General features: G+C 38.9%; 1 protein-coding gene across 4 annotated transcripts in view; it reads right to left on the bottom strand.

Moving 5' to 3' along the window:
• Window positions 1-19,099, bottom strand: part of C14H7orf50 (chromosome 14 C7orf50 homolog) — a 126,713-nt gene that overhangs the window by 4,185 nt on the left and 103,429 nt on the right. For all 4 annotated transcript variants that reach the window (XM_065644902.1, XM_065644898.1, XM_065644899.1 and 1 more), the window contains one exon: window positions 1,508-1,589. In XM_065644902.1, the coding sequence (XP_065500974.1) occupies window positions 1,508-1,589 (82 nt within the window). The remainder of the gene's footprint in view (window positions 1-1,507; window positions 1,590-19,099) is intronic.

Below are 19,099 nucleotides of genomic sequence, written 5' to 3'. Positions count from 1 at the left end.
AAGGAAAATCACCCATGTCTCCTTTTGTATTTTCGTCATGCTTGGATATCCAACAGATTTTATCCTGTAATGGCCAGGAGGTTGAATTTGGGTATAAAAGAATATTCAAAAGAAGCTGGTCTGCCCTCCCTGAAGTCCTGATGAAGAAAGATACTTAATGATAAGCACTTGAGCTGTTCTACTGACTTTACTGAATCTGGATGCAGATGTTAATCATTATATTCAATGCATCTCTGATTATTAAACTACAAAACATGTGAATTTAAATCAATCATACCACTTTCATCAGATTTAAAAAAAAAAAAAAACAAACAGAAAGGAAGTTTCATTTCAGCGTTGAGAAATAAGGAGTTAAGCTGTGTTTTGCTACAGAAAACAAACGCTACTTACAGTTAATTATTTCCCAGTATATTTCAACACAAACCCCAAAGTAAACAGGTAAAAAACTAAAACCGTCATTCTCCCTGTAAAACAATTTCTAGGTAGCTTTAAAGAGCTTACACTGATTTTGAAAAGTTGATAAAAGACTTTTAAAGGAGCAACTTAAAAATAGAAGACCGTGCAAACAAGCTGGACACCTACAATCAAATTTGTATTCTGCAACTGATTTTTTTTTTAAAACATTACACTGTGTGAACATTTTTACCTTCATGAAACTCTGCTTTTAATTATCTGGTTCTCTAAAAGTATCTTTAATCATAAAGGTAACACCCTATGTCAGGTGATTGGCTTAAGAGCTGCTGAGTAATTTGGTCAGGAAGATTGGTATGCACTTAAATGTCTAAGTGCACACACAAAAAACCGGCAAAAAGTAACTGAACGTCAACTAAATGAATCAATAAGTGAAGCACTTTGCAAATAGCTAAATGTTTGTTCTATTACACAACAAAATGAATGACCTGAAACCTCCATTCAATATCACGACGGTCAGATGCTACTGGAAATTCAATCTATATTGTTTTTTAAGTTAAGAAATGAATGGATTTCAGTAATATGCAAGCCTAGCTTCTGGTTATACTTTATGCTTTTTACAATCCACATCAGGTTTCACTTATATTTTAATGAGAAAGCTATTTTAACATCTTGGCAATATGGATGTACATCTTATATGGAGCCAGGGATATCTGAAGCAATATGAGAATCGTGGTTTACAGTATTGGGTTCCACATTCAGAAATTCAAATTACGGATATGACTCAAATTCTCAGTAAGCTCCAGATTTACATAAAACATGGATCTGCTCTATTTATGCATCACATATATCAAGTACAAAAATCTAGCATACACGGGAGAATAATCACCAACAAAATAAAAAGATTAATCACAAGCAATTAAAATGATTCAGCATTTTGGTTAAAACAAAAGTAATTCATTTATAAACTATTAAAAAAATACTAGAAAAGTGCATGGCTAGGACTAGCAAGTTTTGGTTAATAAAGAATAGCTACAACTAATGTATAAAACTTCATATCATAGTTGTTCTGAGTAAAAGCAGTGTTAATACAAACCTTCTCTTTATCATACATGTGCAAGAGAAGCCAGGTTTGTCTTGTCTTTTGAAACTTCCATTCTTCTGGGTTCTCAGACCAGCTGTAGTAAATGAAAAAATAATTTTAAAAAACCCCTTAAATTAAATACTGTGTGACCAAAATATTCATTATGCATAAAATATTCCCTACAATGACTCCAAGTGACGTGCACGCATGATGCGGAGTTTCATGACACTGTGTGAAGCAGATATTAGCAGATGTTTTGTACAAGTGGCAAAAAAGAACATAAGGGTTGGCTGCCTTGCTCCCGTGCAAAAAGTGAAAAGATTATAGCAAGACATTATGGCCAAGAATGTTATGAGTTTTCATCGGAAAGCACTGATTTCTTGAAGTTAACAATGAAGTCCCAATCCTCAGCTTTGGCCAGTGCTCTATGAGAGGCCGTTCATTTATAAGTTCATCCTTCTGAACAATGATATGGAAGATGTTATAGAAAACGCTGCGTGTTTGCGCAGCACAAAGAAGGTGAGTTAAAAATTATTTTTTACCTTAAATAAGCCTGGAAACAGTTTTTGTTATAATCTTTGCAAGGTGACAAGAACAAGCTGAACGACTGATCTATGATCGCATCCTGTGACAACAGACCCTCTTCTAATGACAACCTTTAACATGTTTTTATTTCTTTAAACTATACTACATATTTATATATTTGCTATTATATTTATTGGTTAGACACAACGCATAGTACTCTGAATGTTTTATTCTCTGTTAATTTTATGTTTTTCTCGCTCGCACTGTCATCTGAGTACTGTTAGGCATTAACTTGAAAAATACAGCCTGATTTCACTAATCTCCTATAAAGCTATAGGATGTTAAAATATCTTTATTACCTGGTTTATAAACAACTGAGGCCAACAAATGAGTGCACTACAAGGTTAATTGCTCTTATTAGCTTGTTACCAAAACCATATGCTCTCTTGTACACGTTAGGGCGAGCCATAACGCTCCTGTACCTAAGAACCCACATTGATTCTCACTCCAGCGAATTCTCTTGTAGAAACAAATAGAAGTTTAAGTTAGTTTTCCTGAAAGGTTTCACTCTGTATATACCATAATAATTCATATAAACAACAAATGCCTTAAAATAATCAACTGCAGAAAGTACATTTGTGCCCATTATAGCACTGGAGCCTCACAAACTTTTTCTTTTGGTTTGCACTCTGTGCTGTTAGAATCAAATGCTAAATGAATATGGTAAAAAACTTCATATTTTCTTTAATAGACTATGGGTGTACTCCTGTTTTCAGAAAATGCTCCAAAGTTTTTAATTGCTACTGTATCCAGTGGTGCATCAATTCCTGTTTCTCCCCTTGCAGGAAAATGGTCCTTCTCTTGACCTTAATTCCCATCAAACTCTGGGCACAACACTCATGATAACAGATGCACAAATGTTTCAGACAGGTAACGTGGCAATTGCCCCCTGTAATTGGCCGCACCGAACAGTTATTAAAATAAATCTTTTCCACTGATTCTTATGATGGCTTTTTTCCTATTCCTACGACAGCTTTAAAACCTATGGAAAGTATCACTGTGACAAAGTGAGAGGGATATCTCATTTTATCAGAATGACACAGTACATTTTTAGAAATGCTCAACTTTTAAACAACAAAAAGTAAAGCTTTGTGACACAAGAGAGGTCGCAGTTTGCTGTTCATACGCAGATAAGGTTCCTTGACATACCATTGCAGTAAAAAAGCCTTTTCCTTTGAGTGACTGAATATACAGAGCAAGACCAACTACGTTATAGTTTGAGAAAACCTTTTTCCAGACAATCACAACCTCTTTCACAGTCTGAATTAATTTGGTAGCCTTTAGGAGTATCTATGTCCAGATCTAACATAAACTATGGAACTGGATGAAAAATATACATGTATAAAACCTGCATTTTTCCAGCATGCCTAGGGCTAATTGTCAATATATTGTACAAATACTAATTGCCTTCTTTACACAGTCAATGTTTGAATTTTTCATATGAGCTCCAGCTCATTGAAAAAACACATTGGTTGACTTTAGTTAAAGAGAGCTTTTATGTTTGTGCAAATGACCTTCCTTAAATGGCTTTGAAATTGAAGACGCAGAGGAAATGAACCAAACGAATCAAGCAGCTTAGGGAATTTTACATTTGGGCTTTCGGTTTTTACCATGAGAGTCTCACGTAGAAAAGCTGCCCAAGATTCTCACTGGTCTGTCTCATAAAGGACTTTTAGTCTCTACATTAATCTCACACAAATCTATTCCCAAAACATGGCTGAGTTGTACCTTCCCAGCTGCTCATCACAGACGTAATTTGCCTTTAAAATGCTTAACCAGGTCCCTTCTCACCACTGTGACAGAAAATAGGACATTTTCTGAGTATGGGCAGCATAATTTGGCCAACAGAAGACAACTGGGAGCCAGCAGGGCAGAGCACCCTCTGGGAAGTCCCAGCAGAAGGAAAAAGGGAAGGGAAAGTAGTCAAATTGGTCCCAGAAACACAGAAAAAGATTATTGTTACAAATTAGATTCAGGAAGACACCACAATGCCTCTGCTTGCACTTCTGGCCAGGAGAAAACACCACAAAGCTGTCACAACTATTGAACAATCTCCTAGGTGTAGAAAAGCACTATGCTGAGAACCAACCATTTCACTCAGTCAATTGTAAAGATTATTGGGTAGCAGGCAAGCCTTAAGAAACCAGAAAGCAATAAAGACGTGACCGCCGGTAACCTTTGAGAGGAGAGGAGAGCAACGCAGCATCTGAAACGCAAGGGCATCCGCAGCCAATTTTGGGCCATTGACCATCCAGCCCACCGTGATGGACTGGATATCTACCCAAGGTAAAGCAGAGTGCCACCAAATTTAGATTTCTCCAGCGTACAGCCCAGGCTCAGCATCAGGGAATCCACCTGAAAGGTTTCTCCAGCCCTGAGGACCAGGTCCGCGTGGAGCCTCCTCTTGCTCTCCTGTGATTTCCCCATTCACCAAACCTCAAAGGAGAGACAAAAAACCAGATCTGGTTGATTACGCCACGTTCAAGGTTACATTGAAAACATCCACTTGAAACATTAAAAGCAGGGCACTGCAGCATTATACAGAAAGTGTCACATTCTTCTCACCCCATTTATCTGGGTACTTTTCTGTTTTGATAACACTCGGTTATTCATCACCCTGAAAACCATCTTCAAGGATCATCTATGTTCTTCCATGAGCTCCAGGAGGGCTGAGCACATGATTAAGGCTTCAGGATCCAAGTGAAGCACTTTGTTCCCCCAGTGCTATCATTTCTGCTCTCACTGCCCTGCCTGTAAAATATGGATAACAGGTGCTTCCTCAATAAAGAACAACCATACTCTAAAAAATTCCCTTAAAGGTATTTAAAGCCATGCGGAAACACTCGGTGCTCAAGTGATCTGCTGTAATATTTTACAATGCAATACATAAAATAGCAGCAGCTCTACATACCATGCACTCACGTTTAAGGCAAGCTCGCTGCCCTTAAAAGATCCAAATTTGGGAACTCTGAGCACCGTTCCCAGGTCAGCTCAGCGGTGACTGTAAAGCTACATTTGGCCAATGGGTCACGACTGAACCCAGCACCTCGAAGGGGCTCCCTGGAAGCAGCGCGGACGGAGCAGAAATTTGGCACAAGCTCGTTCTTGTGGGAGAAGAGCCATTCTGTGGATGGAGGTTTTACACAGATATATAAAAAAATATATGGAGGTGGATGGAAGTTTTATATATGCCCTACAGCGCACATAGTGAAGTAGGAATAATAATTTTTTGTCCAGTCATAACATATACAATTATTTAAAGGGAAGCATAAAAGTGTTTATTTTTATTGGGGGTATTCAGAGTTTCTTCTATTTGTCTCAGGGGCGTTTAAAACAAATTTACTTCTTTACTTCCAGTTTTTGAGTGTCTGTCTTTGCCAACACCTGCATGCCCATGAAGCTGCTTTGCCGTGGGCCCTGATGTTCCACAAGAGATAAGAGGAAATCTCATTTCAAGTGCGTGGGACGCTGATTTTCCCCATTTGGAAAAAATACCCAAAACTGAAATTCTACATAGATATTCAAGGACTTGACCGGAATGGCTGTAGTTAAAATTGCAGACACTAATCTGTGGCAGGACTCAAGATACAGATGATGCAAAAGAGAGTTATAGCCTTTATTTTCAAACATTTTTTTCTCGCATTATGGATTACTCTGTTTATCTCCCAACTCCAATTTCTGGAGAAAGTTATTATATTTATACTGATATTCTCAAATCCAGTTTGGAAGCTAATTAAATTACGACTCAGATAAAGGTTTTCCTTATTTTCCTGGAAGAGAAGAAACCCTAATGGAGCTCTTTTGCCAGAAGAAAAGTTTCTAAGATTGCCAACAGATTTTAGAATCGCTGCCACATTTTTGGTAGAAAACCCTGGCACCATTTCTCAATCTGTGGTTTAAAAACAATTTTAAATATATTCTTCCATCTGGTTTAGACACAGCATAATGACTAAGAACTTGTGAAAAGGCGGTGGGGGGAAGCTTTTCTTTTTTAGATTTAGGAATCACACATGCAGGAATAGACTGGGTTTTAGTGTCCCGTTTTTGTCCTGATGTCCAATATAAGGACAGATTGTATCTGATCTTATCTGTACAGCAAACAACACAGGTCACAGAATTTTCTTAGAAAGTATTTATAAAGCAAAAGGAAAGGGCCTTTGTGCCTTAAAGCAAAACTTTGATTAAATCTACATAATGTGTTTATCACAGCATATCTTTTATTAGACGCACTTTTATCACTTGCCATTATTTGTAACGTTTTATATTATGTTTGCATCCTGAAGCTTCAGCCAAGCTAGAAATCCTCTTCCTCCCCCACTCCAGGCACTGTTCAAACACAACATGAGACGTTCCCTTGAAGAGCTTCAAGTATAAACAGATGAGAGCGATGATAAGCAGAAAGTTGACCCAGAAAATTGTAACAATGCCTCAAAATCAGGCAGCGGGTCACCAGCAGAGCTCATATCTCTTCTATATGGTACAATACGCATAGGGTATCTTACTGTGATTCAACTTGTCAACTTTTCATAGACACCAACCCACCTGCAAATGCCACCAGCATTCCACTGGGAAAAAACACCCTTTCCCATTTTTATTTTTTAAATTATCTTTCTACTACAGTTATTTAGTTACTGGTATCTGTATTAGCCTGCCTGCAGCAAAATTGCATTTTCATCTGAAAATATATATAGCAGTAATAATATGCTGACAACGTTCTGCTGTTTTCAGTAATAACAAAAAGGTCAGGAGTAGGCTTGAAAGACGACAGCTAACATTACTATATTACTAAGCTAAACATGTTTTTTATTTTACATTCATTCATAAAAAGATGGCAAAGCAGGACTTGAATTATCTCAGAAGAAGAATAAAAACCAGAATTTCAGCCCTTCACAGCCAATCTGTTCTGTTCCTGCAAGGAATATACAACTAAGCGTTACCCCGATGCTGTGCTGAAGTCCCAGCTCCTCTCCAGATGTCCATTTTTTCTTGCGCTTAATTCTGGTCACACTGATGCCCAGACCAGAAATAAGGGAAAGGAAAAATGAAAACAACTCCTATGCCTCCCTCCCATGAAGAATATCCTGGGGGGTACGAGGAGATAAAGAGGGCCCCATAGTCTGTACGAAAATCATGGAAGAAACCAGCTGCAAGCAGAGTTGTTTTCAAAGGTTGGCAACAATCCATTTATATAAATGCTTTCTGATGATCCGATGAGGGATATGCTACCAGACCCAGAAAAAACAAACAGTCACTTCTCTTCTGTCTTACCATTACACCACATAATGCCCATCTGTGGTACCGAACACTCCTGCCAAGGCACGGGTTCAACCTTGGTTGCAACCAGTAGCTTATTTTCATTGCTTTATTATTTTAAATCAGCTTTTAAAATTTCTGACGATTCTCCCTCTTTGCATCTCAAAGAAGAAAAGAAAAACAGAAGAGATGAAACAAGACCAAATGAGAAAGTTGATTTCTTAGTCTTAAACTAATTGTTGCACTTCAAAGCAGGGATGTGAAGAGCATGTAGACTGAAATCACTGTTTGTGACTGTAATTCCATGTTGCTGGAAGAAGATGAGGTTCTGGGGTGGTTCTCAGCGAGAGCGAATAATCACTGGGTTTTACCGCTCACCACAATGAGCAACGCAAGTTCCTTCAAGACAGATCTAAAAGATTCAATTCTTTTGTTCAGTGCCACAAAACTGCACCAGTAACACCTGGTCATAGGTATACAGCTAGTGGAGCACTAATATACCACAATCTTGTTCTCAGTGTCAATACCAAAAAAATTCTATAGTTTCAGCAGTGCTGGGTCATACCTATACTAGCTATACTTAGAATATTACAGTGTTAATGAAAGAAGAATTAGACAAGCTACAAAAAGCTGCTATGAGAAGTCAAATATTTACTAATGTGATAAACAATTCTGTATAATTTTAAGGCCTATCTCAAAGCTAGTCATGATTAAAAAATCCAAACTTTTGTCTTCTAATAAGAAAACACCAGAAATGTGTGGAAGTGTCACGGTTTTCCATATAGCAGTGCTGAAAGAAAATGCTGGAAGAGAAACCAACTTCATGCAAAAATTTCTCAGTGAAAGTTCTTGAGAAAGGACAAGCCAATGAAAATATCAAGATCAACCTAACAGTGCACGGCAGCCGACAGCCCACTCCCATCTTCTGGATTTAGCTGATATGTTCAGACATCTCTCACTGCATAATAAAATCTGCCAGCACACTGCGGTATTCAGGACAGTATCAGATTCTTCTCTTCTAACATCCTGTGATGTGCCTTCCACTGCTAAAATTTTAAGTAATCTATGCTTAAAGAACCTGATCTGCCAATTACTGCTTCCTGCAGATGGCTCTCATTCCAATTCAATTTTATTCATATAAAAGTAATTACTAATACCTTTTTGGACATCACCATATTAATAAATGTGTGAAGCAGGAGATGAGTTTTATTAAGGATCCGGTTTTATTATTTTAAAAATACTGCTTGTTATTCTAACTCTGGTTAGGAAGCCTTGACAGCTCCCTGGAGCTAATTGATTAATAATCACTGCCAACTGCACTTTAAATTTTAATTTCGGCTTTGGCTGGCTAGACTAAATGATTCCCTAGAGCTACAAAACTACTCTCCACTATTTTGAGTACTTGGGCATTGGATGAATAGTTTAAACGTGTTGGAGGAAGTGAGCAGCAGCGTTAATTCTCTTAGATCTAAATTTTATGACACGGGGAAAACATAAAACCTTCCTTTCGCATCTCTGCCATGTCAAGAACATGGTCTGAATGGAAGAAGATAGGTGAGTGGAAAATGCCTTTTCTGCAATCCCTGAGATGGGTTGAGGATGGGATGCCAGGTGCTCAGCGAGGGGGAGGGCGGAGTGGAGAGGCTGGCAGGAAAGAGCTTCATATTCCTGAACAAACCCCCACTGCAAACGGTATTTCATTCAAAGAAAGTAAATAATCCCTGCAATCTGCTTTTAGTTAAAAAATATTAAGAGGTACTTTGCTGTAACACTTACAAGCGAAATGGATCATTTTAATTATTCTGGTTTTATTTGACCTGAGGAGTGCACAAGTCTTGCCTGAGACAAATGGAAAAGGCCAACGTGATTGTGCAAAGTGTCAAACACTCAACTTCAGAGAGGAACGGAGGACTCTGGTTACTGTCAGGACACAGTCCTGAGGCAGACTGGTCTGTTATTACAGACCTCTCCTTCTCGATCTCCATAATATACCTTACGAGGTTTCTAAATGTCATTTCAGATGAAGTAATATATTAAAGCTGCTTAATTATTTAATTAGATGCAACCTCTTTTGTGTAATACTATGGACAGATGAAAGCTGGATCTGAATGAGAAATATTTAATGATTACATTTAATAAACAGTTAAGAAAGTTCATTTATACTAAATTTTATTTTACTGGAAATGAGAGTCATTAAGAAAGGATGCATTAAATTTTCGTAACTAGGTTTGGAAATAAAGACGTTATTTTACAGGAAAGATAATCAGGCAAAGAAACCTTAAATATCTTTACCCCAATATTTATGGACTTAACACATATAATCTAGTTTCCCCATCTGAAGAAGTGCTTTATAGCGTGACAGTTAATTACTGCTAATACAATTTATAGCTGCAACAACATATATGTGAAAATTTATAAGGAATCTTACAAATCCTACTGAAAAAAAAAATAAAAGCAAACGAAACTTTGGAAAAAATCAATTAACCACCAATGCATAGGAAGTCTCCATAGGCACATGAGAATGAGTCGTCTTAAGAGACGCCAATCTCAGCTGACGAAAGATCATAATCAGGAGAAAAATCTTATATATGTGACTAAGAATAAAAGTGCTGTCTGTAACCTTCAGCTGGCCAACTCGGGAATTCTCGTTCCTAGTTTTATCAGCAGCAATGAAGTGGAATAAAGCTGCTCTGGTCATTTCCACCAACACTGCAAAGAAGCACAACTCCAACCACGGAAGACAGAAACTTCTCCCAAAGCCGCTAGAAGGGTTGGGAATATTAATCCACACGCTACGTGCCCACCCAGAGATTGGTATAGGTGCTCGTGGCCTTTAGGAATGTCTTGAGACGCCACTGCAGAAAAAAATCCATGCAAACTCCTGAGAAAAATCCTACAGGTCTGTTGGGACCAGACATTGGTATAAGGCCAAAGAAAACAGCCTGTGTTCAGATGAGAAGAAAGTTGTGTCTAGTTCCCTCCTGTCACTTGCCTGAAAAGAGACCTTTGGATAGTGCAAGGACTTGGGTGAGTCACAAACTTCATCACTGTTTAATTTATCCATCTGAAAAATGGGGTAATATAGCAATTTCTCAAAAGCTGTCATAACAAGAGTGAGTAAATCCGCGTCAAAATATTTTTCATTTATTTTGTCAAAATACAGTTGTGAGATGCTATCAGGAAAGGTATTATGGAAAAGCAAGTTACCACTACTATGACAGGGAGAAGATAGAGAATTTTTTTTTTTTTTTTTTAAACAAAACTAAAAATCCCTTTAAAGATGGGGCTGGTTAGTTGATAACATATTTTTCAGCTGATCCTGTAACTGATAGATGTCAGATGAAAGGATTTGTGAATCCATGTTAATAATGCTATTAAATACAGTATTTCCCTATAAGAATGTTTGAACCAAATGCCCAAGTAAATATTTTGACAGCTTTGTTTCACACTGAAAAAAATGGTAGAAGCACGATGAGACAGAAGCTTTCAAAGTAAATCACTCTGCAGCTTTTACCCAAATATGCTTTGAGATGTGTACTTGTGACTTTCCATAAAATTAATTCAAAGATTTAGAAGGATGAATTATTTGATTTGGAGCCATAAAGCAGGATTAGAGTTTCCTAATCTATTTCTCCCTTTTTGTTAAATTTAGTGACCATTTATGGTTATGGAAATTGCAAGAAGAAATCTCTTTGCCATAAACTAAATAGGATCATGAGCAGATTTAGGAGGACAGGACAGCTACTGACTCCAAAAAAAATCCAGCATGGACGTGAGCTTCCCTTGTTTTCTCCTCTTAAGCCATACATCAGTGCTAAGCAAAGGGGTAAGAAAGCTACTGCAAAATCATTCCCTATAGAAAGGAATTTAGCCAGAATCGTATTAATAACTAAACCGTAAGAGGTTTGGTTCAGGGAAAGTAGTGTTAGTCCAGCTGCTTTTCCAAAGCTCAGCTGAATGAGTTGCCTCATAAGCATTTACTAATTTGGCTGGAAAATCACGCAATCATTGATGTTTCCAAAACTCTCTGCTTCTGAATGAGTTGAAAATACCCACAGAAATATCAGCACCATCTGAGAACTTCCACATATAACTAAGCTGAAAAATCTGAGAACCTGACATTTCAGAATCTTGAAAGCAACCACGTGTTGTGCCTCTAGAAACCAGAGTGGATTACCGAGCAAGCTAAAAATGGCAAAATATATCCAAAAATATTTCTAAGTACCTAGGATCTTCACACCAGTACAGAGAGGACTTGCAAGAAACAACTGAAATCACCAAAAAAAAAAAAAAAAAAAAAAAAAAAAAAAGTTCTGTCCATCTGGAGCATTTCCAGGATAGCATTACAGATACCCAGAATATATTCCTACAGTTCATTTTCTTCACAGAAGTTTTCGGTAAAAATAGCTGAGATTGGTTTCAAGCTACTTAAAGTTGGTTTTTGTTCTTACTTTTGGTTGCTGTTTTTAGAAGTACGTAGTAAATAATACTATTATTTGTCAGCACTAGCTTTAACTGACAATTTTATCTTCAGTGACAGCTAAAGAAGCCTCAGTGCCTGCTCTGGCTTTTAAATCTGCTCCACGCAGCATCTGAGCTCATTTGCAGAGGGCGAGGACTCCTTAATTTGGGCTCATCCGGGTGTTAACCTGGTTATTCAGACTCCAGACCTGAGTCGGTATTTCTGCACAGCACTCTGTCGTGCAGGTACCTTTCTCTCTTCAGCACCGGCATCTCTTTAATCATCTCCATTGCAAAGCCGGACTCACGTGGAAGAGCTGCAGACCAAAAGTGTTGCCTTTCTTCTTTTTTTTTTTTGGTGAGCCTTCTTCAGGCAAAGCCCAGATCACTCAGTCTGCATAGCTGTAATACTTATAGGTGGAAAATGAGACGAGACACATGTGAGGAACACAGTAATCTGCATAAATTTGCTAAATTAAAAGCTGTTTATGTCGTTCTTGCAGAGCAGCAAAATTTTTGTATTAGAACCATAAAAAGCAGCTAACACACCGAGAAGTTAATAACGGTTTAAAAGCAGTTCTTGCACAATATGACATCCTGTGCATGTCATGTGGGGGTTAGAAAAACAGTGGCAGGGCTCCAACACAGTTCTGTGTATCGCTTGCCACCGAGATACAGAAAAGTGAATCCAGAAGTCAATGAGTGTATCATAGGGACTGAAAATCATCAAGTCGGGCTGCCGTCAGACATCTTGATTAAACAGCCAAGAGCTGCATGGTGCTGTTACCGAGAGTGTAACGTGACATTCACAGAATCCTAAATGCATAGTTTGAATAATCAGATGATAATGAGAACGCTAACATCTGGAAATGTATATAATAAATCCAGCTCTGAAACGTCAGGGTATCTGGCTTGCTGCAGACAGGCTGAAGTAGGATGAGAAGCACCGTCCCTTTTAGTCAGTGAAAAATTTATTATGGCTATGGTTGGCAGGTTCATGCCAACACTGTCATTAACACAAAACTGAATAATAGCTTGAGAGGAGAAAAAAAAAAAAGCAGATTTTTTAGTATGCAGCACATTATATGTAAAATCTCAATGTGCTATGGCTGAGAGATGTACCCGGTGTTGTTGCCCATAAATGAAAGCCAGAGTGCTAGGGAGCAGGACGGAATCACAGACTCTTGGTCCCTTCTGTGTCAAGCTGGAAGGCGGTTCCAGTAAAAACGAACATTTGGTTCCAGGTCTCACATTTCCAGATCGATCACACACACAGAAGTTCAAAGAAGAGCAATGGAGCACATCGGTGTCTGGAAGGACCAGGACCAGATGGCGGGGTACGGATGTACCGCTTCACCAAAGGTGTGGTGAGATGGAGAAAACTGATACAGCCACGGGAAGGATGTCAACACCAGGATGGGAGAAGTTATTTACAAAGTGTGGGGCAATCCAATGATTTAGCAAACCTTGCTCAATAAGAGGTGCAACATAGCAGAACAATTTTTCTGCTTCATATACCCTAAGAGCAACCTCTGCCTTCTACAGGAGATAATATCCTTGAGTACGTTCACAGAATAGCCTTAAGCAGCACCAAATCTGCAGAGTGAATGTGTCCTCTCCACCCACCCTCACAAGAATAAACTGCCAGCATACCGGCACCCTAAAAATAGGAAAGGTGTGGGCATTGCACCAGAGAGCTCTGTGGCATTTCTGAGTAATGCCGGGGCTGCTGGGGAACTGCAAATAAACTGACGTGGCTCCATCGGATGCCATGGGGGACTGAAGTTACACAAGGGAGTGTAGGGTAATGATAAGGTAACTCACTCTGAATAAGATGAGATTACTTTTCTCTGCCATGAACAGAGACAAAGGCTTCCTTTAAAATGAGTAAGATCTGTCCAAGTATTAGCAGCAGTTGGAAAACACTCAGTTTTACAGACATGCTGATTTAGGTCAAGGAGAGAAATCCCACTTTGAGGTAGGTCAGGCTCTGGTAGAAATTAAAAGTCAAGCAATATAGAAAGTTGGAGAAGTGCTAAAACAAATTCACTGATCTCTAGAGTATTAGGAAAAGTGCAAGTCTTTGAAATCAGATAGTAGCAAGTGCCTGCTCAAGTTCACATAAAACATAGTTGCAGAACAATGCCAAATGCAAATCTATCCTATACCTGACTCTCTAGATTCATGAGGCTTCTTATGGAACTAATGAATGTGACAAAATCACTAAAAGCCTGTGCTAATTACATCAATAGTTAATGCTTGCCCAAGAACCTTTAAAAAAATAGCCCTACAACTATTAAAGCAAAACTAGCCTCCATCACTACTCCCTTTATCTTCAAGGAAAAGCTGCTCTTTCAAGACACCTTTAAGTCCCAGGTCTTGAGGGGAATTCAGCAATGCCGCTGTGTCTAATTACAAATACTCCTCTTAAGTTCACATACTATTTTTGCTACTGGCTAATTGAGATTCATCACTTGAGCAGTTCTCCAATGGTTTATGAAATTCAAGATAACTGATGAGCTTTTATAGATGCTGCACCTGCCAATGAGGAAGGGAACTCGCTCTCCATCCCAGAGGGTGGAGGAAGGAAAAATGACACTAAACACTAATGTTAGGCTAAACCCAAGGAGTCAGTCTCTCGAGGGAGAAAAATAATCTGTGTATGTTTAGATTTCTAGTGCATCAGTTACTCTTAATATCTAAAAGCTTAAGCCATTGATGGTAAAACATCAACACCAGTGCCAAGTTTGAAATTAATAAAGATTAAGACCAGCAGCAATGAGAATGCTTTAAATAAGTTCAGAATCAAAAGTCATCACTGACCGTGGCTAAAAAAATACTTAAACTGTGAGAGGAAAAACAGCTTCAAAACGTTACGGATCAACAAAGCAAACTAAATCTGACAGAAGCCCACTCAATGTACTTTAAATTTAGGAACTCTTTTTTATCATTAATGAGTGTGGCTGTATTTGTGTAGAAGCTCTCTCAATATAGTCACCTGGTCCCAAATGTGGTAGGATGAATAGTTCTGGGATTTCCTGAAGGGCTGCCTTCATCTCAGCTCTTTGGCCACAAATCTCAAATGTTGCTGCCTTCTTTACAGCCCAGGACAAACTTCCACTGGTTCCAGGACAAACTTCCACTGGTTCCTTCAAAGATCAGAATCTTCCTAGATGCCAACACTGAATGAACACTAAGCTACCCAGTAATGCCCTTCTCCAGGTGCCTTCTGCTCCTGCAGGAGTAAAATCTTGATATACTTTATACATATTATTTTTATTTCTATTACATAATTACATAATATACATTATATAATGTATTACAGATATTTAAAAATATCAAAGTATCAAAATAAACAGTTATGATAACACCCCCCAGCTTTCTGTATCCTCTAAAAGGAAGAACAACATTTCAGCTTTGAAATCTCCCATGCCTGGCCTTGTTTGTAATGAAGTTTGACCAAGGACTGGGATCTATTTCCATTCTGCAAACACAGCAGACACACAAGCGCCCTGGGCTGTTCGCTGCGTTCAGCACCGCTGCACCGCGCTCAGCAAAAACCACCTTGCGTTCTGCAGAGTCAGGCTGTTTCCCCACTCAATGGGAAATTCTGATTGTCTCTCACTTTTGTGTTTCTGTAACGTGCCCTTGCTTTGTATTATTCTTATAAGCATCTTTTTTTTTTCTCTAAAGAAATCTCTGACATTTTCTGAATCTCACCTACATTTAAATTAGGGATGAGGAAACGAAGATCTATAAAGAAAACTGAAAAGACAATGCCTTGGGAAACATTCTGGTGACATCTATTACTAGTATAACATAAATCATTACAGAAAGAAAACAAATGTACTCCAGTAGCTTATTTTTTAAATTTTAACACATGATAGATAATATTGAAAGGCTTAGGTAATTCACAGCAATATTCAGATAACAGTATTATCTATTACTTCAGATGACATCAGTCTCGTAGTTCCACATGCTTTTAGTGACATCTTTTCAGATCTCTGTCTATTCCTTTGATGGATGATGGAGAAAACCACATGTGCAGATCCATACAGCAATGAACTCTCTAAGTCAAACACAAGACCAGCAACGTTTCTAGGAGAGTGACTTGACAAGACAAACAAGTTCTGCCAACATTTTAACACCACAGGAGGTCAGTTAGGTTATAATTAAGTCTAATTACCATTCTCATGAATTGCAACATCTTTTCACTTGAAGTTGCTTAATGCTCAGAAAATGATGAATTTTTACTTTATATTTTCCAAGAATCAAAGTAATGAGACATTCTAATCTTGGCTTTCAACCTGAATCATCACTGAACACCATGAAGAAAAAAGGCATGACATCATTACAAGGAAGAGATCTGTGCAGTTTATTCAATCACTAATACTTCCTCACTCCTGCTTTTTCCTATTCCTCTGCAGTAATTTTACAGGTATTTTTTCTCTTCTGTTCAGTACCATTTTTTTTTCATTATTCCACATCTTCTTTTTTCCTTCTCATAATTTTATAACCTTTCTGCTTCCGTTTTGCTTTAGCTCCCTATTTTTAACCCCCTACATATCTGCAGATCTCCCTCTCTATTCCCAGCAAGCTGGAGAACCTGATGGCAGCTTCACCGGGCAATGCGATGGCTGCATTAGACAGAACCATGTTGGGAAACCACCTGAGCTTCTCATCGAGGGAAAAGGTGAGATAAAAATTGGTGAAGCAAAGACTTTTTTTCCCTCTCCCTTTTCTCACAGGCCAACAGAAACGAGAGAGGAAAAAAACCAGGAGCCATTTGGCTGCTTCTTCTCTATCAGGAGTGCAAAACCTGGTGCATGCCCGTCCTGGTCTCCTTCAAATGAGAAACCAGTGAAAAGTCTGGGCTATCGGTGTCACCCCGCTCACGGGGGAACCCGTCAGCACCCTCAGGTCTAGCGGGGAGCTGTGTTAGAGTTGGCACCAGCTGCTCTTGCACATGGTCATCGCATACGTGTGGGGTAAAAAGCCTCTCTCAGTTGCTGGGATGGTCCTCCAATAAAATGATAATTTGTCCCCTCTGGAGGCTGGCAAAGCATCAAGGACTATTTGGTTTTAGACTCAAATAACAAACCTGGAAAACTGGAAGAAGTGGTGAGCTGGTGGCACACTGTGGCCAGCAGCACGGAGGTTACAAAGAGCCCCGGGAGCAGGGACACACATCGGCAGCGCTACCAAAGAAACCCACGTGCCTCGGTCCAGCATCACTCTTCGTGCGAAGCATCACTCTGAATCTCACTCCGCTCCTGCAGTGCTGGTCGTAAAACTGTCAGGACGGGCAGTACGCAATTAGCGGTCCTGCCCCCCGCATGCCTTGCTCCCGCTCATCAGTGCTCTCTTCGTTAACTCGACTAGAAGGATGAGGCATGTCTTTGCGAAAGTCACCTCATGCCTCAGCAAAGAGTGGAGTGCTGCTTGTGGGCTGCCTGCTCTTCCATTTTATTTTACAAATGGAACATGCAAAGCCACTGCAGAAGCATGGCTTTCTAAGCACAGGACACCCCCCAAAACACTAACTGTTATTAAGTATGTTTTATTTCCTCCAAGTAAAATTTTGTTACTCCTCCTCTGACCTTACTGATCGAAACAGAAGTTTATTCTCCTGGTGAAGAATTCCACATACCAGAAAAGATGATTCTGCATTCTGAGAAAACTACTACCTCTTAAAATATGTACAACCTACAAAACAAGTTTAATTTTCCCTTGCATGCCAAAAGTCTAGATGTGTAACAAAAAAAATCTTTCACTGAACGCTTTCTAACATTTTTCTTTTAAAGTTATCAAGCAAAATTTCACTAAAACGAAACCAGTATTTTCCTGTCATAGGCTAAAGCCTCATGCGGCTGTGCTCTCATACTGCGAATAGTCTCTTAATAAATAAAAATTACAGTTTTAGTTATCATATGGCACTTCGAGTTCCACCTGTCCTACAGGAGATTCGCATGTCATCAGGGAATTCCGATGCCACTTCACTTAGCAACCCTATGTCATGTCAAGCTTTTTATTGTAGGTGGGGCAAAACATAAATCCACAGCACCCTTTTGTTTACTTCCAACTACATTAATCTCTTGCATCTATAAGATTAACTTATCCTCCCACATATTAATCATGCCTGTAGCCCTACAAAAACATGCAGACTGAACTCCTTGACTTACTGAAGTTGCTGAGCATTCTGCAACGGACTTCCAGAGCTCAGATTTTAGTTTCCCTTCCTCAGCTAATATATTACTTCTCTGATCACTTTAAATCCAGTTCTTTCTTTTTCCAGTCTTGCTGGGTTGAAAAAACTTCTGATGTGTAAAAGGATTAAGCTGTATTTCTGTAATTTACAATGGTGCAAGATGGACCCAGCACATTTGGGGCTACAATGGCGTCTATGATTATGTTTGTTTGGCAGTTCAGCATCTTAGGACTATCCCTCTTAAGTCTACAAAATTAAAATTGTTTGTTGCTGAAATAATCTCTCACAACCTATTGCTGTACATATGGCCCTTGCACTCATTGAATTGAAATAGCAGGTTTACTATTTCAAGGTAATTCGGTACAGTTTAAGTGAAATTTAAGTCAAATTGTTTCAAATATTAGTTTAGATGTAGTTTCATATTCTCTCACCTAACAAGGCAAAAATCCATAGAGATAACAGTGGAATATCAAGCAAACACCCACAGCTTGTTCCTTTGCTTTCCAAACGTAAAATCCATTATCTGGAGATCCACCACTTACTCGCACACATACCAGAGCACAGTCTGAGCAGCTGGTTCAAAGCCAACTGTCAATCCGTTTGCAGTTCAGACCAGTGGTGAACTACTCCAGCTGTTTTCCAGATCAAAAATATTATTGTCATTTTGCTATCGCTGCGCGCTGAGGGTTATGTAACAAAACTGCACATGTCCCTCTGCCTGGAATGCAATTAATTTCCTCCCTCCCCACTGAGAGTGGTAAGTAACAATTCAGACAGTCTGGATGCTTCAGTTTTGAGCATGGCCAGAGATGCGACCCCAGAATCATCCCATGTGGTAACCCACTATTTGTAACACACCAGTCTTCTGGAGCTCTTACAGACAGGGCGTATTTTGCAGTTTGGAAAAAAATAAACACTATTGTCCTGTTTAGACACCACCTCTTGCTGTCTGCAGGGTACTATGAATGCTTTGCTATAGTTCTTTAGTTTAACCATAAAATTCCAACATAAAGCAAAGTCTAAGTATTCTAAATCAGTGTGCTAACTAGATGAAGTAATTGCTTGCGATCTGAAATCAGCCACTATACTGGCTGTAT

The sequence above is a fragment of the Caloenas nicobarica genome, chromosome 14 (genome assembly GCF_036013445.1).
Source record: "Caloenas nicobarica isolate bCalNic1 chromosome 14, bCalNic1.hap1, whole genome shotgun sequence".
NCBI lineage: Eukaryota > Metazoa > Chordata > Aves > Columbiformes > Columbidae > Caloenas > Caloenas nicobarica.
The sequence above is the reverse complement of the archived record's forward strand: the minus strand, read 5'-3'. Positions and strand labels throughout refer to the sequence as shown.